This window comes from Phallusia mammillata, chromosome 3 (assembly GCF_965637545.1).
Source record: "Phallusia mammillata chromosome 3, kaPhaMamm4.hap1.1, whole genome shotgun sequence".
In the NCBI taxonomy this organism is placed as follows: Eukaryota; Metazoa; Chordata; class Ascidiacea; order Phlebobranchia; family Ascidiidae; genus Phallusia; species Phallusia mammillata.
In genome coordinates, this window is record NC_137254.1 from 26,661,849 (window position 1) to 26,683,665 (window position 21,817).

At 36.2% G+C, this 21,817-nt stretch overlaps 3 protein-coding genes and 2 long non-coding RNA genes across 5 annotated transcripts; 1 reads left to right on the plus strand and 4 right to left on the minus strand.

The window, feature by feature from the left end:
• Positions 1-1,334: 1,334 nt before the first annotated feature.
• Positions 1,335-1,863, minus strand: LOC145220486 (perlucin-like protein). The gene is made up of 2 exons (XM_080087698.1): positions 1,735-1,863; positions 1,335-1,593 (listed from the first exon to the last, which is right to left on the minus strand). The coding sequence occupies exons 1-2, from the start codon at positions 1,830-1,832 to the stop codon at positions 1,335-1,337; spliced, it is 357 nt and encodes a 118-aa protein (XP_079943824.1). The 5' UTR covers positions 1,833-1,863.
• Positions 1,864-3,129: 1,266 nt separating this feature from the next.
• LOC145220494 (uncharacterized) lies at positions 3,130-3,639 on the minus strand. Its single transcript, XR_013858199.1, has 3 exons — positions 3,530-3,639; positions 3,374-3,469; positions 3,130-3,298 (listed from the first exon to the last, which is right to left on the minus strand). It is a non-coding gene; the product is annotated as an uncharacterized LOC145220494 (long non-coding RNA).
• A 6,420-nt stretch (positions 3,640-10,059) lies between these two features.
• LOC145220492 (uncharacterized) lies at positions 10,060-18,393 on the plus strand. Its single transcript, XR_013858197.1, has 3 exons — positions 10,060-10,157; positions 16,987-17,075; positions 18,293-18,393. It is a non-coding gene; the product is annotated as an uncharacterized LOC145220492 (long non-coding RNA).
• LOC145218106 (uncharacterized) lies at positions 14,298-15,984 on the minus strand. Its single transcript, XM_080085502.1, has 7 exons — positions 15,835-15,984; positions 15,524-15,587; positions 15,290-15,409; positions 15,086-15,205; positions 14,882-15,001; positions 14,706-14,820; positions 14,298-14,556 (listed from the first exon to the last, which is right to left on the minus strand). Exons 1-7 carry the CDS (start codon positions 15,982-15,984, stop codon positions 14,298-14,300), a joined length of 948 nt encoding a protein of 315 aa, XP_079941628.1.
• Positions 18,394-19,318: 925 nt separating the features above from the next.
• Positions 19,319-21,288, minus strand: LOC145219904 (uncharacterized). The gene is made up of 6 exons (XM_080087206.1): positions 21,139-21,288; positions 20,835-20,919; positions 20,390-20,509; positions 20,175-20,294; positions 19,991-20,105; positions 19,319-19,857 (listed from the first exon to the last, which is right to left on the minus strand). The coding sequence occupies exons 1-6, from the start codon at positions 21,286-21,288 to the stop codon at positions 19,599-19,601; spliced, it is 849 nt and encodes a 282-aa protein (XP_079943332.1). The 3' UTR covers positions 19,319-19,598.
• Positions 21,289-21,817: the final 529 nt, after the last annotated feature.

A 21,817-nucleotide genomic window follows, 5' to 3' on the forward strand; every position in this document is an offset into this window, starting at 1 on the left:
CAACTTTAGTTTGTTTCAAATTTGAACGTGTAGATTTGCACAATTAAAACAGTACGATTAGGTGCATCTAAAACGTGTTTAAACGGAGATGAGTGCTAATTTTCACTGAAAAACTTGTTTCAGTGCTTGGTCTTGGTAATCGCATGGTTTTGTGCGCTTTGGTTACAAAATACATGCTCAGATCACATGCCTAAACGTGCCGTTGGACAAACTAGCGATTTTGGGAAAACTGTGAATTAGATTAGAATTAGAATTAGAGCTTCTCGATAATTCTAAATTAGATTAGACTTAGAATTACCGGCATTTTGCTCTAATTTGCCCAACTAGACAACTAGAATCATCTAGTTGTCCAAGTCTGATTATAGGCGTTGCGAATTTCAAAGTCATGTTTTAAGCGCAAAAACACGAAACGAAATCTATGGTGTCTGTAATTTATCACTATTAGAAAACACACAACAAAGCGGTGATTACTATTTCAAATTTATGTGTCTAATAAATAAAAACAACAAAGACAAGTAATTGCTTAACATTTGTGGTTTAGCAAATTGAACATTGTCAGTTTTCATCGCAAAGGCTATCAGTGTTGGTGCCTGAGATATCTTTGTGTTAGAAACGGTTAAAAATGTCGAAGGATGTCGATTGGGTAATAGTTTGTACTGACGTATTTTGTGTATAGATATAGAAGCTAGTAAGTTTGGTGTCGTTCCCGAACTGAAAACGGACCACCGCAGATTTGCTGCAGCTTACACCACAAAAAACACAGAAGGTAAACCTAAACGAGGTTTCTGTTTGTCTAAGTCGATTTGTTTATAACATTTCTAAACATCTAAAAACGAGTAACTTATCAGCAATCTTGCGTTGAAATTTTTCTGTCTCTGCTTAGCATATATTTTTTAATTATTTTATTTTAACGTTTTCTTTTAGAGTAAACAGGTACGGAAAATATGGCAAGGCTAGATGTTTATTGCATTGTAAAATAGACAATTTTTATGTTCTCGTTAAACGGAATATTCAGAATATATTCAAAGAAAGCAAATGGTACAAACAAACAGTTGTTTTTTTACACACACTTATTTCAACAAATGTGACATAAAATGTGATGATAAAAAACAAAAATCATGATTGAGCTGAGTTCAGTTTTTTTTGCCTGGTTAATCAAATCGTAGCAGCGAAATTGCGCTAAAATATTCACAAAGCCAGGACATATCCGCGCAACGTCAAGACGTTTTAAAGCGCGACAAAATTGAGGGCACAATTGGTGGAGCCGCATTTCTATTGAAAAGCCCAATGTTTTTAAATATATTTTGACCATGCTAATAATTTAGTTTGTTACTTTAAGACAACTTTTGCTCACAAACAGCCAAACCGTTTTCATCGCAGTTTTTATCATTCATTTTAAATCCAGACAAATGGTACAGGTGACCACAGTTCTCATTCCCCAAATTGTTTGGCTCACCAGGGGAAAAATTGGTATTGTCTGTTGTCATGGGAACACCATCAATGTATTTCCAAACTCCTTCCTGTTCAATGTCTGTCAAACCAATCCAATAGTTTGCATCAGGTCGCGGTTGGATCAAATTTGTGACAATCCAGCTGAAAACAGAACGAAGCAAAGTAAAGATTTTCATGTTGCCTGCATAATGTTGTATGGTCACCCAGTTACTCTTACTAAACCTTGCAGGTGTAAATTTGTACTAAAAATATGTAATGGTAATTACATTATTAAGTTTATACTTGCGAACAGTTGCGTCTCTCATTCCCCACGTCGCCAAATCTCCACCAATTGACTGACAATATTTTCTTGCGTCTGCCCAATTTCTTGCAGTGGTCATAATCACGTGCTCTTGTTCTATAAAACAAGGTTATTGCTCTACAATGTTCTAGAAAATCACGTTTAGTTACGTTTCTCACAATGCCTTTCTGTTAAAAAGATTGCAAGGTGAATTGTACGCTTTAAAGTCCTTTTTAGGCCACTGTATTTGCAGAGACCGACAATAGCCGATCAAACGTTAAAGTTTTTTCGTGTTTATTATGACTTTGCCAGGAAGATTTTCTGTTTTAACGTTTATCTTACCACACTGATTTCCATCTCCTCTGTAATTTGCGTTGCATGAGCATTGGAAACTTCCCACTGTGTTGGTACAAGTTGCGTGTTGATGACAGTTATGTGCTCCAGTTGTACACTCATTGATGTCTAAAAGCATGACAGTTGAATAAAGTATTGAAAAGAATCAACGTAGAAAACGATATTACCTGCTTCGCAATGATCTCCAGTGTAGCTTGACGTGCATAAACAATGATAGTTTTCATCGCTGTCCAAACATGTTCCCTTGTTTTGGCAAATACCGAGGTTTTGTGCACAAAAATCAGGATCTAAACGGAACGGTTATTTTGGCACAAATCTTTTTGGTTTTTGATATTCTGCATTTACCGCATTGCATCCCATCTCCTATGTAGTTTGCGTTACACGAACATTGAAAACTACCCGCTGTGTTGATACAAGTCGCGTGTTGATGACAGTTATGTGTAGAAGTTGTGCATTCGTCGATGTCTGTACAATTAGTCACAGAAATATTTGCATAGTTTATTTGCAAACAATAAATTTACCCGATTCGCAATGCTGGTCAGTGTAGCCATCAAGGCAAGAACAGTAGTAACTAATTTCGGTATCAAAACACGTTGCTCCATTTCGACAAATTCCGACATTTTGCGTGCAATAGTCAGGAACTAAAGGGCATAAGAGCACAATTATAAGAAATATATTGTTTGCAAATGTGACAATAAAGTTGGAAAATACCGCATTGTCTTCCATCTCCTGTGTAATTTGCGTTGCAAAAGCATTGGAAACTGCCCACTGTGTTGATACAAGTTGCGTGTTGATGACAGTTGTGTGTCCCACTCGTACATTCGTTGGTGTCTAAACAGTAACTGAGACAATTTTCATTTTTTGGTATCGTACGAAATTATTAGTTTACCAGTTTCGCAATGCTTGTCAGTGTATCCATCCAGGCACGAACAGATATAACTGATGTCGGTATCAAGGCAAGCTCCGTTGTTTTGACAAATGTCGACATTTTGCGCACAAATGTCAGAAACTAGAGTTCATAATGGCACAACATTGTCATACCTTTTTGCAATACACTATTTTAACAAATAAAAGGGTAAATTCTTCATTTACCACAACGCGTTCCATTTCCTGTGTAATTTACGTTGCAAGAACATTCAAAACTACCCACTGTGTTGTTACAAGTTGCGTGTTGATGACAGTTGTTGGTACCACTCGTACATTCGTTAATATCTGAGGCACAGAAACTTTCCTGATTCGTCAGACACCTACCAGTGCAGTAATTTTACCTGATAACTTAGAACTTACCGATTCCACAAAAGAGTCCACCAAATCCGGCCGCACATTGGCATTTATTTCCATCAGATGTAACTGTTATTGTTCCATTGTTTAAACAAGTTGTCACTGCAAGAAACAAAGTGTCAAAAATGTTTGTATGTATTGGCCGAAAAAATATTTACGCACTGTTGTTTGTCCGTGGTAGTGAATTTTCATTCAGATTTTCCACAGTAACCTGTACGTCCGATATCTGAAAAAGAGTTCACAAGTGTATGCACACATTGTTCCCAAACACTTTATTTCCCAAACAGCTGCTTGGGCAATGTAAAATTTTTTCTACTGTTTATGCCAAGTTGTGGCATCGAACAGAATTTATCGAAGCATGGCTTTTCAGCCTGTTACTACCAACAAACTGGACTGAACATTGCTACATTATAGCGCATGCGGCCAATATCTTGTCATCAGCCCCATTGTGCGCGGTTTGCAGCTGATCATTTTCGGCTTTTAGGTAACATCGAATATTTTAAAGAGGGTATTTTTACAATCTTATATTTTAACTGTGTTGTCTTCGTGTAAACCAACCATAACATAAACTCCTGTAAATCCACCAGCAATTGTAACAAATAGGCCAACTCCCAACAACATTGTCTGTGATAAATCTTTACAACTGATTAGTATTTCTATCACTTTCCAAACGCGTTGAAGTCTTTCGAGTGATTCTGCAACGACAACAGTGATTCAAACTATTTAAATCTGCATAGTATTGCAAACATCACCCTTACCATTTTGTTCATTTTCAGTTTTTGCAGCTTTGCAGTTTGCACAGATTGGTTCTGCCTTTTCACACTTATCCATTTCACTATAGCACGGAAGGATGCTATCCAGGTGTAATAGAAGCAAAATAAATAGTTGTTTCTGTAGGTTGTTCTTGCTTGAGGTTGAATAAAAATCTTTATTGTGCTGACGACTCGCATGTTTTTAGTTATTTTACAACATTGTAAAAGATAAAACGTGCGAGTCACTGCTTAAGCGTCCTGTTGACAATTAAAGGACATAGGGCCAGAGCAGAATGTATGGAAGTGGCGTATTGTTCTGCATCCTGTCAAGTGTACGGTGAATGACACGTACAACTGTGCCCTGGCCCCTATAAGGTAAAACGGCCCTCGTATTCGAACTTACTTCGATTTACTCCAAGCCTGGCATTTTCGCGACCTTTTCATATTTCAAGGTTTGTTGCACATTAATTGGTGTGTTGTAATTCAAGTCCTGTAATTAACTACTTTGAACAAGACATGTTAAAATCCATACTTAAAGTCCACGCTTAAAGCTAAAACCTTGAAAGCTAAAACAAGTCCACACTGAAGCTAAAACAAATACGGTTTTCAAATTTTTAAGTTTTATAAAGGGACTCGTTGTGCTGGTCTAGTCCTCATTATTTACTATACAGTTCTGTTTCACCGGATCTTAGTGACTTACACCAATCATAAATACTAACCAATTAAACTGTGCACACAATTAGCCATGCACTTGATGCATTTTAAGACATCGCCATTAGCGAAAGGTAAATGTTTGAATGGGATAGTTTACTTTCAAACTTTCGGGTTGCGCCATTGTATTGTGTATAGTTAAGTATAAATCGCACAAAACAATATACATGTGAAACTCATTTGGTGACACGCTTACTACATAAATGGCAGTTATGTAGAGGTCACGGATCAAGCTGTGACCTTACTGCGTTCCTATTATAGAAGCAATCGGTCACAGATCGCCAACTGGTGTTTTTCGCTATTGTGATCATCCATCTTGAATCCGTACATATAATGCAGGTGACCGCAGTCGGCATTGTTCAGATAGTTCGGCTCATCAGGTTGAAAATCGGCATTGTTAGTTGTCATGGGAACACCATCAACGTATTTCCAAACTCCTTCCTGTTCATATTGGCATATTTGTGTCATATAGGCATATTGGTGTTTAGTGTGATTGGTACATGCTGTGGTTACCATAAGCAGTTAAGCAAACAATAAACGTATGTAGGGACTGTCCAGGGTGGACTGGGGGACATATATTGTGTGCAGATTTCTGTAAACAAAACATTTAAAGAGAAGTACTTTCATTGGCCTGAATGTCCTTTAAGGTGAATAGATAAGTACTCGCTTTAACTTTCTTTATTTAAATAAACTTTGGTTTGGTATTTTCGCAAATTTTACGTATGTTTTTCCTACGTTCCTTCAAGCAATAATTTACCCTTGGCGTATTATTTTTAAATTTCCCTTTAATGTTTTTTTTATTTTGTTTCATAATCTAATATTATGCTTAGTGATAAACAACAAGCATCCCACACAAGCCACATTAGTTTTGTATTATACCACTAACCGATGTCATATTTTAATTTATATAGACACAATCACAACAACAAGACGTCCCTCGTCGTTTGCTTTCCACTCAAAATAATTTAGCTTTACTTGCGCAAGTCACATCGTGTAGGTAATACATGTACGATTGTTTTGTGTAGCACCTAAGTTTATCAAAGGTCTATATTGATTGCTACCATGTACTGAAATATAATGTAGCTACGTATCAAATCAATTGTAAATAATGAGGAGTAAATACCAACTGCTCGATAAGTGTTACTTTGTTTGGTTGTACCTTACGTATAAATCATCTTGTAGTACTTGTTATAGTAGTAATCTTATAGCATCTTATATCATCACATGAGCCACAATACAAATTCGTTTATCAAGGTTTAAAATTTAAACACGAAACACCATTAAGCAAAAATGGCAAATTACAAATCATCAAAATTTAATAGCAAGAGCAAACAGTACAACCAATCTACAGGTCGAATGATATTTACACGCTAGTGCATTAATAAAATCTCCTCACTACATTTCATAAATTGTTTTAAGCTTATGTTGGGACAGCAATGCACACAGTATTTAAAACTACGATAAGCTGCTAAAAGCGCTATTTACTGATACGCCACGTAAAATGAATTGTTTACACAATATTTTCAAACCCAACGTAGATTATTTTAACACGCTTTGTATTTATACATATATTAAGAGATTATATTGTGGTTGAGCTATAAGACCTAAGACAACAATGGGTCACAAATTGCCTGCCGGACACCGACACAAGATACATCATCCATTTGATATTGAAAGTTCCGATGTAGGATACCATAGTTAGCTTCAGTTCCACCGTTTGGTTTTCCAGGATAAAAATCGGTATTGTTTGTTGTCATGGTAACACCATCAATATATTTCCAAACCCCTTCCTGTTCGAGATCAGTCAAACCGATCCAGTAATCCGTTGCTGGGCGCGTTTTGAGCATATTTGTGATAGTCCATCTTAGAAAGTTAAAGCTAGTGTTAAACATTCCTATTGTAACAGTCACTACTTTTCAACAAAACTATCTTTCTCGAATATTTATATTTACACACTTGCAGCTAAACCTGCATTACATACTTGCGATAAGTTGCGTCTCTCATTCCCCACGTCGCCAAATCTCTACCAATTGACTGGCAGTGTTTTCTTGCGTCTGTCCAATTTCTTGGTGTGGTCATAATCTCGTGGTAGGTCTCTGAATTAAATTTAAAGGGGATTTGAAGAGCAAAATTAGAAGCTAAATTTTTTTGAATTGATGTTTAGAAATTTACCGCCTTGGAAGATCGGAAGTTATTGTATATTTAAAATATCAATCGTTGCAATTCAAGCCTTTCGTTTTACTTACTGCATTGTTTTCCATTTCCTATGTAAGTTAGTTTTCGTTGCAAAAACATAGGAAACTACCCACTGATGTGTTGATACAAGTTGCTTGTTGATGGCAGTTGTGTGTACCAGTTGAACATTCATTGATGTCTAAATCATGTAAAAAAATATCACGTGAAACGTTATTGGCATTTTATATAGGCTGTAAAATATCAATTAATGTAATAAAATCAACTATACAGTCAAATTTCGATACTATGTCACCTTGCTATATGCCACCCTCGCTACTATACCACTTTTGATCGTCACCAACTAAATTCAATAGAAAATATATTTACTATGCCACCCCTTACCCTTGATACTACAACTATCGTCTGATCGGTAACCTTACCACATTGCCCTCCACTTCCTGTGTAGTTTGCGTTGCAAAAACATAGGAAACTACCCAGTGTGTTGATACAAGTTGCATGTTGATGACAGTTGTGTGTTCCACTCGTACATTCATTGATGTCTAAATAATGTAAAATAAATATCACATTTAGAAGTGCCTGGAATTATTTTGTTCGAAATTTGTAAGTTGCAACTTTTTTAGTATTTTCACTTGTGTTAATAGTTGACGCACCTTTGTATTCTTTTTGCATAATTTGACCCTTCAAGTCTTGCACAGAGATTTGAAGCTGGAAAATCTAAATTACAAGATATTGATTAATTTTTACCAGGGCTGTGACAATCCACTCTACAAATCCCTTGTTTTTTGTATGTTTTCGGTTTCTTACGACAGCTATTTCTATGAAGTATTAGCATTTCATGGACTTCTATTGTTCTACTATAGAAAAAGTGGTGCAGCTTTTAGATTTTAAGTTATTTTTTGCGACAAACTTCTTTGCGAATCGCAACGCTTGAAAGCTCTCAAAAACTAAGAATGTATCATAGCCAAAAAATGGTTGTTTCGTCTCGTATTTGTGTCATGTCTCTGATAAACTTACCATAACATAAAGTGAAGTAAATACACCAATAACAATAACTGTCACTCCTATTGCAAACAATAACTTTTTAATGTTACTTTTTTCATTTCTTTCCGTGGTCGCAGACTTAGTATTGGTATAAATTGGTTCTATTTTATTACTCATAGCCATTGCGATTATATATCTGTTCGCTCAGTTCTATCAACGGCTGTTGCTATGCTTATTAAGAAACGAATCAGTTTCGCTCACAAGACTCGCACGTACTGACTTGCAAGGTGGAATGCGGGGACATATATTGTGTCTGTGTGCAGCTTCCTGTAAACAAAACATAAACGAGTCGTAAGTGCGTTGCCCTTAAGGTGAAAGAGTAAACCTAAAACTGAACCTCGGCGTGGTATTAGTGCGAACTTTAATTCTGCTTTCCGTATTATTCATAAATTTAGTCAGTGTGCACGTTTTGTGGCATTTCCGTTTAGTGTTACATAAAACAAGACCCTTTGTTTTTTCTGTATTTTTTTGAATAAGCGTGAACCAAATAGTTCATCTCCAGCCAAAACACACCACCAGGAAGTGTTTTTTAACCATGACTCATGACCCCCTTAGTGGACCACAAGGTGCTTTGTGGGAGTGTTGGTTTAGGCCACAGGGAAGTGATAGTTACTAAAAGGGGTGTTCAATTCATGGCATGTTTAGTTCCTCTTATAAACCGATTAATTCCAACAATATTTCCCCTTGTTGGGGGATTCTCGCTACAATAAGTCACAAACTGTTGTTTGTATGCCTAATTAAAACCCCACTAACATTAACTGCCCCACAAAAGTCACATTTGTAGTTTTGTATATTTTACCCAACCGATGTTGCATATATTTTGTTAAATTTGCATAGCAGTCGCAATAACTGCAACAGCAATTCATTCACTGTTTTGCTGGAGCTCAAATAGGAATCAAAATGACTTCCAGAAATCGCACCATGTAGGTACCAGCACGTACAACATTATTTTGTTGACCATTAGAGTTGCAAAAGATTTTATTAATTGCTAACAAATGCTTTGAGCCATTAGAGTTGCAAAAGATTTTTATTAATTGCTAACAAATCATTTTGTATTGCTGCCATTTACCAAACTGGCTCAAAGCAGTTGAGCCTCATTAAACATGTACACAGCTCAATAATAACACACAAGCCGGTATTAATTGACCAAAGACGCATTTAGCGAACGCAACACACACAGACATTTAAGATCTTATATGTTCGGTGGGGTTTAATTGGATGTTGATTAGCACGGTTCATTTCGTGATTTGCTACAAATGGATTCTTGGAACAAACTTTTAATGCTCATATTAACGAAATTATATTGTGGCCGAGCTGAGACTTTGTCGGGTAAAATCCTAGTACAGCAATCCCTCAAAGATTGTCGGCATGGTCACAATTAAATTACAGCCACTTGATATTAGTAGCTCTAATGCAGGTGACCACAGTTGGCGTAAGTAGCACCGCTCGGCTCACTACGTTTTAGTATGGCGATCGGCATTGTCTGTTTTCGTGGGAACAGCATTAATATATTTCCAAATTCTTTTTCGTTCATAATTATGATTATAATCAGTCAAACTTATCAAGTAATCCGCTGCTGGTTGGAGTTGAATTAAATTGGCAACAGTAAACACTTGCTTTAACTGTTTCGCATATTATTTGCTCCATTTGCTTTGAGGAAATTGCTGAAACAATAAAAATGGCTTGTGTATTTTTTAATCATAGTGTTTGGAATATAAAGCATGTTTGCAACTTTTGTTTAATTTACTGCACGCAGTCTGAATGGCAGCGTTTTGTCAATTAATTGGGTTTCTGGCGAACTTGTTTTACATTTCGTTTAATCAGCCGCAAGCACGAGACTTGCTGCAGGTTCTCGCGCTGTTCTAGCTAACTGTTAGTTTGTTTCCCAATGAGCCAGAGAATTACAGAAACCTCTAGTGTGAGTTAAAAAGTGTTGCTATACTTTGTTGTAGTTTGGTTATCTTTAAAATATGTTTTTTTTGTAGGATTCTCGTGCTTAAGTCTTGGTGGATGTAATGTTAGTCGTTATGTTTTCATTACCTGCAAGCTGCTTCGCTTATACATGGACATAATTCACTAAAGCACTTAAGGTAGGAAAGCTTAACAATACTTCACATGTACCGTGGTAAACAACTTATTTTGTTCTTACTATTTTACAAACGAGTGGATTAAAAAAAATAAGAAAAAAATTATACCGCTGTACATGTTTTACTTGGCACCAGCTTACAAACGAAAGTGTACTGACAACAACATCATATTTGCAAAAACACTGGTTATAGTGAACAAAAAAGATGTGACAGCGACAAAAGTAGGTGAACTTTGGTCTGTATTCATTGACCAAAGACGCATTTAGTGAATTTGGTTAGTAGGGTTTAATCACATGTTGTTAAGTATGTTTAGTACGATTCTTTTCGTGATAGGCTACAAATGGATTCTTCACACAAACTTTTCATGCGCTTATTAACGAGGTTATATTGTGGTTTGGTCTGTGCTAGTAGTTGAATAAAAACGTTTATTGTGCTGACGTCCCGCATGTTTTAATTCTTTTTCAACATTGTAAGGTAAAACGACTCTCGGAAAAACACTTCTATCGATTTACTAAGCTTGACATTTTTTCGACCTTTCCAATTTTTTTGAGTTTTTGTAAATTAGTTGTTGTGTTGTAGTTCAAGTCTTGTAACTAACTATTTTAAACAAGACATGTTCAAATGATGTCTGAGGTGGTAATAACCTAAATAAGCTGGTATAACTTGCAAACAATTCAAATCCACACTTATAGCGGAAACAAATATGTATTTCCATTTCAAAGTTTCATGAAGGGACTCGTTATTGTGGTCTAGTACTCATTATTTACTGTACAGTTCTGTTTCTTGCATAAATCATAAATACTAACCAATTGAATTATGAACGTAAATAGTCATGAAGCATTTGCTTCATTTCAAGACATCATCATTAGCAATATAAAGTAAAAGTTTGAACGGAATAGTTTTACTTTCAAGTTATTTGGTTGTGCCATGTATACTGTATGGTATGTATAGTTAACTATGAGTCGCACAAAACACTACACAAGAAACCAGTGGTAGGATTCAAATTTTTTTTAGCCGGTTCTATCATAAAAGTCAGATTTTTTCAGCCGATTCTGTTACAAAAAGTCCATTAACTGTAACCAGCAATGCTAACCGCTTCGTCGATCTCATAAAATTTCGTCAGATGGTTCTATAGAACCGGTGCGAACCGGCTGAATCCCACCACTGCATGAAACTCATTTGGTGACACGCTTCAGTGCCGGATTAAGGGTCTGCTGGCCTGTAGGCACATTTTATAAGAGGCCCAAAAATCAGAGTTGCCAACTAAGAAATTAGAATTATCAGTGTTGTCAAATCATTGTCACAAAGATCGTTGTTGCAACTATAACATACGGTACCGTGCAAAAAATTGGTCATATGCCTAACTAAATAACAACTTTGCGCCTTTTTGCAATTGAAAACGCGTTAACTAGTTTTTGAAAGTCAATCTTACGGAGTAGATCGCTTTCAATACACAAAAGTGTCAGTGTACCAAGACGTTGTTGACACATTTTTGATCGTTTAACGTCTAATTCGTTTCAGTTGATTTTAAATTGGCCTGGATTACTGACTGGCCTGTAAGCACGTGCCTACTTTGCCTAATGGTTAATCCAGCACTGACACGCTTAGTACATAAATGTCAGTTATATGGAGGTCAAGATCAACCTGCGACCGTCAATCGCTCACAGATCGCCAACTGATGTTTTTCACAATTGTGATCATCCATCTTGAATTCGTACCGATAATGCAGGTGACCGCAGTCGGCATTTGTTAGATCGTTCGGCTCACCAGGATAGAAATCGGTATTGTCAGTTGTCTTGGGAACACCGTCAATGTATTTCCAAACTCCTTCCTGTTCACGATCAGTCAAACCAATCCAGTAATAGCCCGGGGGACGTGTTTGAAGTAAATTTGTAACAATCCAACTTAACAGAAAAACGGTAGATATCAACACAATGAATTGTAACTAATTAGCCGTTTTAGCTATTTACTTTTAAAAAGATGTATTCTTAATGATCCGATTCGGTAGTACAATAAGACACATAAGTTAGAGTCCTAACAATTGTATGTTGGTTCTGAAAGTTAAACCAATGTTTCATACTTGCGAACAGTTGCATTTCTCATTCCCCACGTCGCCAAATAATTGTTATTTCTTGGCATGTTACGAAGTTTTTTTAATTATACTTACCTTTCTCACAATGACCACCAGTGTGAAAAAGATTGCAAAAGCAGCTGTATCCTATAGCGGTGTCCAAGCAAGTTCCATTATGCTTGCAAAAGTCGACGTTAGCCGCGCAAAATTTAGTTTCTAAAAGTTATGCAGTATATAAAATTATTTTGTTTGCAACTGTTTTAGTACTACAACTTGTGTTAGCAGGCTAATTGACGTACCATTGCATTTTTTCAGTGTTATTTTGCCATTCAACTCTTGCACAGAGTTTTGAAGCTGAAAAATCTAAAAGGGGAAAAAATTGATTCTTTATAAGCAGGTTGAACTCTTTTACCAAAGTTTCCATTGCAAAACAGTTGAATTGTTCATGAGCAGCTACTGCATGAAACTAATCGCAGCACGAGGCTGGGTGTTTTAAGACAATTTGACTGTTCTTGGATGATAACGTACATGCAAGTGTTATGAGTTATCAGTTAAAAGGTACTTTTTTCAGAATTTACGTTTTGTGATGGGTCACAACGCTTGATAACCTATACACAAGAAGTAATGTCGGTACAGCGCGGTTATTTTCCAAATAAATTGTTTGTAAAAATTGCTACATTTTTTGGGTGATGCATATCTTACCATGACAAAAACTGAAGTAAATACACCAACAAGAATAACTGTCACTCCGATTGCAAACAATAACTTTAGCATCTTGCTATTTTCTTTCTTTTTTATTGTCGTAGACTCGGTGTTGGTATAAATTGGTTCTACTTGTTTAGTCACATGCATTGCGGTAAAACATCTAGATACTCCACGACTGACTTGTGCTTAATTGTGAAGACGGTTGTTGTCAGCTGCTGTGCTATAAGAGAGTCCATTTCGTGACGTCACATCACATGATTAAAAGGTATTTCTAAAAGTGTTTGGTGTGAAAGGTGCAGATCGTTGTCAAGCAGTTAAGCAAACAATAAACGTATGTAGTGACTGTGCAGGGTGGGCTGGGGGGCATATATTGTGTGCAGCTTCCTGCAAACAAATCAGAAAATGATACAAACGTTCAATGGCCTGAGACACTTGCTTTCACTTTCTTTATTAAAATAAACTTTGGCTTGGTCGTTTCGAAACCTTTACGTTTGTTTTTCCTATACTTTCCTCTAGGCAATAAGTTACCCTTGGTGTATCATTTTAAAATTTCCCTATAATGTTTTTTTTTGTCACAACCCAATCTGATACTATATTTATTGATTACAACAAGCATATCCAACACAAACCACATTTATAGTTTTGTATTATACCACCAACCGATATTTTAACTCTTATAGACACAATCACAACAACAAGACGTCAGGTACTACGTGTAAGATTGTTTTGTGTTCCACCTAAGTTTGTCAAAGGTCTGTATTGATTGCTACCATGTACTGAAATATAATGTAGCTACGTACCAAATTCAGTTTAAATAGTGAGGAGTTCATACCAGCTGTTTAAAAAGTGTTACTTAACCGATATTGATTTGGTATGTTTGTGAGTTTTGTCTACGTTTCATTTTGTTTGGTTGCACCTTACGTATAATGCATCTTGTACTACTTGTTTTTGTAGTAATCTTATAGAATCTTAAAGCATAACATGAACCACAGAACAAATTCGTTTATCAAGGTTTAAAATTTACAGAAACATGGATCACAATTACGCACAAAATGACAAATTACAAAAACATCAAAATTTAACACCACGAGCAAATAAGACAGCCGATTTACAGGTCGAATGATATTTACATGCCAGTTCAGCAGTCAAATATACTTACATGTTGTTTTAAGCTCATATTGGGACAGCAATGCAAACAGTATTTAAAACTACAGAAGTATGCAGAAAATAGCAGTGTTAAGTTGCTATTTGGTTATACGCCACAGAAAATTGATTGTTTGCACAATCGTACCAAGCCTAGCGTAGACTTTTATAAAACGCTTTGCATACATGCATTAAGAAGTTATATTGTGGTCGAGCTATAACACCTAGGACAACAATCGCTCACATATTGCCAACTGGATAATATCGCAAGGTACATCATCCATTTGATAATAGTACCTATAGTGAAGGTGACCACAGTTGGCATAAGTTCCACCGTTTGGCTCACCACGATAAAAATCGGTATTGGCTGTTGTCATGGAAACACCATCAATGTATTTCCAAACTCCCTCCTGTTCGAGGTCAGTCAATCCAATCCAATAATCCGCTGCTGGGCGCGTTTTGAGCAAATTTGTGATAGTCCAGCTTGGATGTATGTAAAACGTAAAAGCTAGTGGTAAACATTGAAATGTAACAGCCTCTAGCTTTTTTGGGGTTTTGTGTTTTTATACCAAAACCATCTTGCTCGAAAATTATATTTACATACATACAGCAAAAACCGCCTAAAAACATACCTGCGAACAGTTGCGTTTCTCATTCCCCAGGTCGCCAAATCTCCACCAATTGACTGGCAATATTTCCTTGCATCTGCCCAATTTTTTGGTGTAGTCATAATCACGTGATTAATCGCTGTATTTCAAATCTTTAAGTTAAAAGCCGCTTAAAAATGTGTCACCTTTACAATATGTACCTCGCTCACAATGCTTTCCTGTATGCCAAACGTTGCAAGAGCAACTGTATCGTGTAGCAGTGTCCCAGCAAGTTCCACCATGCTGGCAAAGGCCGACGTTAGCCGAACAAAAATTAGGCGCTAAAAATGTTAAGTTACCGTCCAGGAAGATCAAAAGTTGTTCATTGGGTTTTAATAAAAGCCTTCCGTTCAATCGTTACTTACCGCATTGTCTGCCAGTTCCTGTGTAGTTTGCGTTGCAAATACATAGAAAACTACCTAATGTGTTGATACAAGTTGCGTGCTGATGACAGTTGTGTGTTCCACTCGTACATTCGTTAATATCTAAGTCATGTAAAATATTATTGACATTATTAGCAGTGACTGAACTGAGTAGGTTTTATAATTAAAGCCTTTTGTTTTACATACCGCATTGTCTGCCAGTTCCTGTGTAGTTAGCGTTGCAAAAACAAAGGAAACTACCCAACGTGTTAATGCAAGTTGCGTGTTGATGACAGTTGTGTGTCCCACTCGTACATTCATTGATGTCTAAATGATATAGAATATCACAGAAGTTTTTAGTAGTGCCTGAAATTCTATTGTTCGAAATTCTTAAGATAAAACGTTTTGTAGCATTTACACTTGTGTTAGTAGTTAACGCACCTTTGTGTTCTTTTTGTATAATTTGACGCTCCAAGTCTTGAACGGAGATTTGAAGCTGGAAAATCTAAAATACAAGAAAATTGGGTAATGTTTAACAGGGCTGTGACAATCCACTCTAACGAATTTCGTGTTTTTTGTAGGATCTTGGTTCATTACAACAGTTATTTCTATGGAATATTAGTATTTAAGTTATTTTTTGCGGCAAACTTCTTTGCAACGCTTAAAAACTCCAAAAAACTAAGAATGTATCATAACCATATAAAAAATGGTTGTTTCGTCTCGTATTTGTGTCATGTCTCTGATAAACGTACCATAACATAAAGTGAAGTAAATACACCAATAACGATAACTGCCACTCCTATAGCAAACAATAACTTTCTAATGTTGCTTTTTTCATTTCTTTCCGTGGTCGCAGACTGAGTATTGGTATAAATTGGTTCTACTTTATTACTCATAGCCATTGCGATTATATATCTCTTCGCTCAGTTCTATGTGCGGATGCTTGGTAAACAGTTTTGCTAACAATAAACGCACGTACATACTTGCAGGGTGAAATGCGGGGACATATATTGTGTGCAGCTTCCTGTATACAAAACATAAACGAGTCCTTTAAATGCGCCATCACATGTGCGTTGCCCTTAAGGTGGAAAAGTAGACCTAAAACTGAACCTCGGCGTGGCATTATTGCGAACTTTAGATCTGCTTTCCGTATTAGTCATAAAGTCACTCCGTGTGCGCGTTTTATGGCATTTCCGTTTAGTCAACTTGTGTAAAAATTAAATTTGTTTACAATTTGCTTTTTTATTTCTGTATTTTTTAAATCAGTGTCAACCAATAATTCATCTCCTCCTAAAACAGCCAAACGCAAAGCTCTGCGTTTTTAACAATAGGTGGTGGTTTTCGAACATGACCCAAGACACCCTAATTGGTTCACTTGCGACGCCCACAATGGACCTTCTAATAGTCAAAATGAATACCCTTGGCATTTTATTGTTTGAGAAGTCATTTCAGTCATCTTTTTTGTTCGTAAGCGTAATCTTGATCAACTTTGGTTGTGGCCACAGGGATGTGAGGGTTACTATAAGGGGTCACGAACTATGTTCAATTTCCTGGCACGTTTAGTTCCTCTAAAACACGATTAATTCCAGCTATATGTCAACCTGTTGGGAAATTCTTTCCACAAAAAGTCACTCAAGTATTGTTTGTATGTTTTTCTAAACTGAAATTGTTTGTTATGAAATGGTTGCTGTATAATTGGCTGTCATAGATTAAGTGTGTTTGTAGAGTCCTTCTGCAATGTCATTTTTTCTTTACCTGATCAATTGCAATTTTGCCCATTGTGCTTCACTAAACAAAATGTTCTAAATAATGCCCCAATAACACTAATTGCCCCACAAAAGTCACATTTGTAGTTTTTTATATTACAACCAACCAATGTTACATATATTTGGTTAAATTTACAGTAGCAGTCGCAACAGCCTACAACAACTACTCATTCGCCCTTTCGCTGGAGTCCAACGGAAATCAAAATGACTTCCAGAAATCACACAATGTAGGTACCACGCGCAAGATTATTTTGTTGGCAATTTGAGTTTGCTTACGATTTTTATTAATTGCGAAAAATCATTTTGTAATGCAGTCATTTACCAAACTGGCCCTAAGCAGTTGAGCCTCATTCAAATACTTATGTATAGCAGTTAAAGCATATGTGATAAAATGGTAACGCAAAAACCATGACATGGCTGCGACAGGATTGGTTGTCTATTAATCCAATATGTACTTATACACAGTTCAGTAACCACTCACAAGCTGGTATTGAATAACCAAAGACGCTGGTAATAACCTTTAGTGAATGCAACATATACATACAGTTAAGATCTTATATGTTTAGTGTGGTTCTTCGTACGTTGTTTAGTATGTTTAGTGCGTTTTTCTCGTGATACGCTTCTTCGAAAAATCTTTTAATGCGCATATTACCGGAGTTATATTGTGGCCGGGTTGAGGCTTTGTCGGGTAAAAACCTAGTACAGCAATCTCTCACAGATTGTCGACATGGTCACAATTAAATTACAGCCACTTGATATTAGTAGCTTCAGAGCAGGTGACCAGTACGGTGCGGTGATCGGCATTGTCTGTTTTCATGGGATCAGCATTAAAATATTTTCAATTTCTTCTCTGTTCATAGTTAAGATTATATTCAGTCAAACTTATCAAGTATTCCGCTGCTGGTTGGAGTTGAATTAAATTGGCAACAATAAACACTTGCTTCAACTGTTTAGTGTAATAATTGCTCCATTTGCTTTGAGGAAATTGCTGAAACGATAAAATGTTTTTTGTATTTTTTTCAATAATAGTGTTTGGAATATAAAACATGTTTTCACATTGTTACGTGTAATTTACTACACACAGTCTGAACGTAAGCGTTGTTGTCAATTAATTGAGTTTCTGGCAAACTTGTTTTACGCTTCGTTTAATCAGCCGCAAGCACGAGAGTTGCTGCGGTGTCGCACTGTTTTAACTAACTGTTAGTTTGTTTTGCAGTTAGCCAGAGAACTGCATGAACATCTTGTGTGTGTTAAAAGGTGTTGCTTGCTGATGTTATCTCAGATATTTTATTTTTGGCTAAAACGTTAGCTAAAACAATACGTATCTTTAGTGATTGCAGCTGGTTTAGCGTGTTGTCGACCTGTAATCTTAAATATAATGTTTTTATGGAGGAATCTACTGTGACGTACTGATGTGCACTAATTGTAACTTATTTGATATCAGGTGCTTCAATCTTGATAGATGTAATGCTGGTCTGATATTTTTATTACCTGCAAGCTGCTCTGGTTATAGATATGGAAATAAATGACCAAAGACTTTTAGAACAAAGGTTAGAAAGCTAAATAAACTTGTACCATGTTAAACTACAACTTCTTTTGTTCTTACTTGTTTACAAAGTGGATTAATTTGTTTACCACATATAACAGACAAGATTGAATAAATGAAAGGGTTTTATTGACTTTTGATAATGTCAAACATGCGAATATGGTCAATAATATAGTGAAAAATATGATTGGACGTGAGAAAAAGTAGATGTACTATTTCCAACAAGTAAATATACATTGACTGTTATATTATTGATTTTAAACAACAGGGTGGTGGTTATTATTTCATTTTTTATGTCCTTGAAAAATGAGAACCACAGTGGCAAGCAACCTTTGAATTTCGGACTGATGTGTACAATCTATGCATTAGAATTGCTTGCACTTTTTTATGGACCAGGTGGGCTGTAGGACATATATTGTGTGCAGCTTTCTGTTAACAAAACGTCAAAATATACGTTCAATGCCTGAACAAAGGTGAAACGAGAGCCTTTCGTTTTCACTTCTTTTATTTAAATAGGCTATATCTTGGCTTAAATGTGTCCGGATCGTGTTTTAAATTCTTTTTTACACAACCTTATCTAACACCTTACTTACTAATCGAACCCAACCGTCCTAAACAAGTCACATTGAACATTGAAGTTTGCCAAACCAAAGGTCCTTATTGATTACTAAAACTCAGGTTGTGCAATGTAGCCACGTACCAAGTTCATTTAAAAAGCAAGAGGTTGATAGCAACTGCTCTGTTAGTGTTACATATGCCGATAATGTTTTGGTATTTTAATGGTTTTTGTCTACAATATGTCTGTGTGGTTGTAGGTTAAACGTCTTGTAATATAGCACATGAACTACAATACTAATTCGTGTACCAAGGTTCTAAACTTACAAGAACATTTTATTTCAAAACAAACGTATTGGATAAACATGAATCAAGAAAAGCAAAAAACGACAAATTACAAAAACATCAAAATTTACCAGCAAGAGCAAAATGTAAACGGTTTCCAGGTCAAATGATTACACGCCAGTGCAGCAGTCAAATATACTCACGTGTAGTTAATAAAAAGTTTTTGAGCTCAAAGTGGGACAGCAATGGATACAATATAAACCAAATACGCCACAGAAAATGGATCGTTACATAATTACTTCAAGCTTAACGTAGATTTTTATCCTGCATATTAAGAAGTCATTTTGTGGTCGAGCTATAAGACCTAGGACAACAATCGCTCACATATTGCCAACTGGACACGATCGCAGGGTGTATCATCCATTTTATACTGGTACCTATAGTGAAGGTGACCACAGTTGGCATAAGTTCCACCGTTTGGTTCACCAGGTTCAAAATCGGTATTGGCTGTTGTCATGGGAACACCATCAATGTATTTCCAAACTCCGTCCTGTTCGAGATCAGTCAATCCTATCCAGTAATCCGCTGCTGGGCGCGGCATGAGCAAACTTAGGATAATCCAGCTTAGGATGTAAAAGCTAGTGGTAAACATTGAAATATAACAGCCACTCCCCGTGGTGGTGAGCGTCCTTTTGACAAAACTGTGTGATTCGAAAATTATATTTACATTTTTACAGCTAAAACTGCCTTACATACCTGCGAACAGTTGAGTTTCTCATTCCCCAGGTCGCCAAATCTGCGCCAATTGACTGACAATATGTTTTTGCGTCTATCCAATGTTTTGGTGTGGTCATAATCACGTGGTTAATCTCTGCAAAACAAAATTCAAAATAGTAAATTTGAAAGCCGTTGAAAAACTGTGTCACTATAAAGTATGTACCTCGCTCACAATGCTTTCCTGTATGCCAAACGTTGCAAGAGCAATTGTAACCTGTAGCGGTGTCCAGGCAATTTCCATTATGCTTGCAAATTCCGACGTTAGCCAAACAAAAACTAAACCCTTAAACATTTAGAAGTTGCTGTTTAGAAAATATCGCCTGGGACAGTCATATTGATGGCATTATAATTAAAGCATTTCGTTCAATCGTTACTTACAGCACTGTTTTCCATTTCCTGTGTAGTTTTCGTTGCAAAAACATAGGAAACTACCCAAAGTGTTGATACAAGTTGCGTGTTGATGACATTTGTGTGTTCCACTAGCACATTCATTGAGATCTGAATCATGTAAATTATTATAGACGTTTTTAGGAGTAACTGAACTTATTTTTTTGTAATTAAAGCCTTTTCGTTTACTTACTGCACTGTTTGCCATTCCCTGTGTAGTTTTCGTTGCAAAAACATAGGAAACTACCCAATGTATTGATACATGTTGCGTGTTGATGACAGTTGTGTGTTCCACTTGTACATTCATTGATATCTGAATCATGTAAAATAATACCACGTAAAACGTTGTTGGCATTTTCAGTTAAAAAGCATTTAAGCAGTGCATGAAATTATATTGTTTGAAATTCTTAAGGTACAACTTTTTTAGTATTTTCACCTGCGTTAATAGTTGACGCCCCTTTGTATTCTGTTTGTATAATTTGCCCTTTCAAGTCTTGCACAGAGATTCGTAGCTGAAAAATCTGAAATTAGAGAAGATTGTTTTTTATACGCAGAGTTGTCACAACATTCTTACCAATGATTTTATTGCGGAAAGTTAAATTGTTTAGAAACACACATTAAATGACTAACTACTGGACGAAACCACGACTATATGTTGGTAAAATTAAAAAAAGACAATTTTCCCTAAATGATCTTTGTGAAGCATTTGTGTATTTTCAACGTGTTTATTCAAAACGTACCAAGACATAAATTGATGTAAATGCGCCTATAAGGATAACTGTTACTACGCTTGCGAGCAACAACTTTGGCACATTTTTCTTTTCTTTCTTTCCCTTTGTCGTAAACTCAGTGTTGGTATAAATTGGTTCTTCCTGTATACTCATATCCATTGCGATGTTGTATATCTGTATACTCTACGACAGACTCTTAATTGTAACAATGTTTAATATGAAAGGCGCAAGAGGTTTCTAAACAGTCACGCCAACATTAAACGTAAGCAGAAACGGGTGGGCTGTGGAACTAATATTGTGTGCAGCTTCCTGTAAAACGTCAAATAAGACGTTTAATGCCTAAGGGTGAACCGAAGGACATTCGTTTTTATTTTCGTATTATAAATATACTTTGGCTTGATATTATCACATATATTTCGCACACATAAGTCATATTGTGTGCAGCTTCCTGTAAAACGTCAAACAAGACGTTTAATGCCTAAAGGTGAAACGAAAGGCATTCGATTTCACTTCCTTAATATAAATGTAAACTTACCTTGGCTTGATATTTTCGCATACATATATTTTGTAAAGCTTCCTGTTAACTAAACGTCAAAATAAACGTCCAATGCCTAGAGGTGAAACAAAAGGCATTCGTTTTCGCTTCCTTTATTTAAATATACCTTGGCTTGATATTTTTGCAAACCTC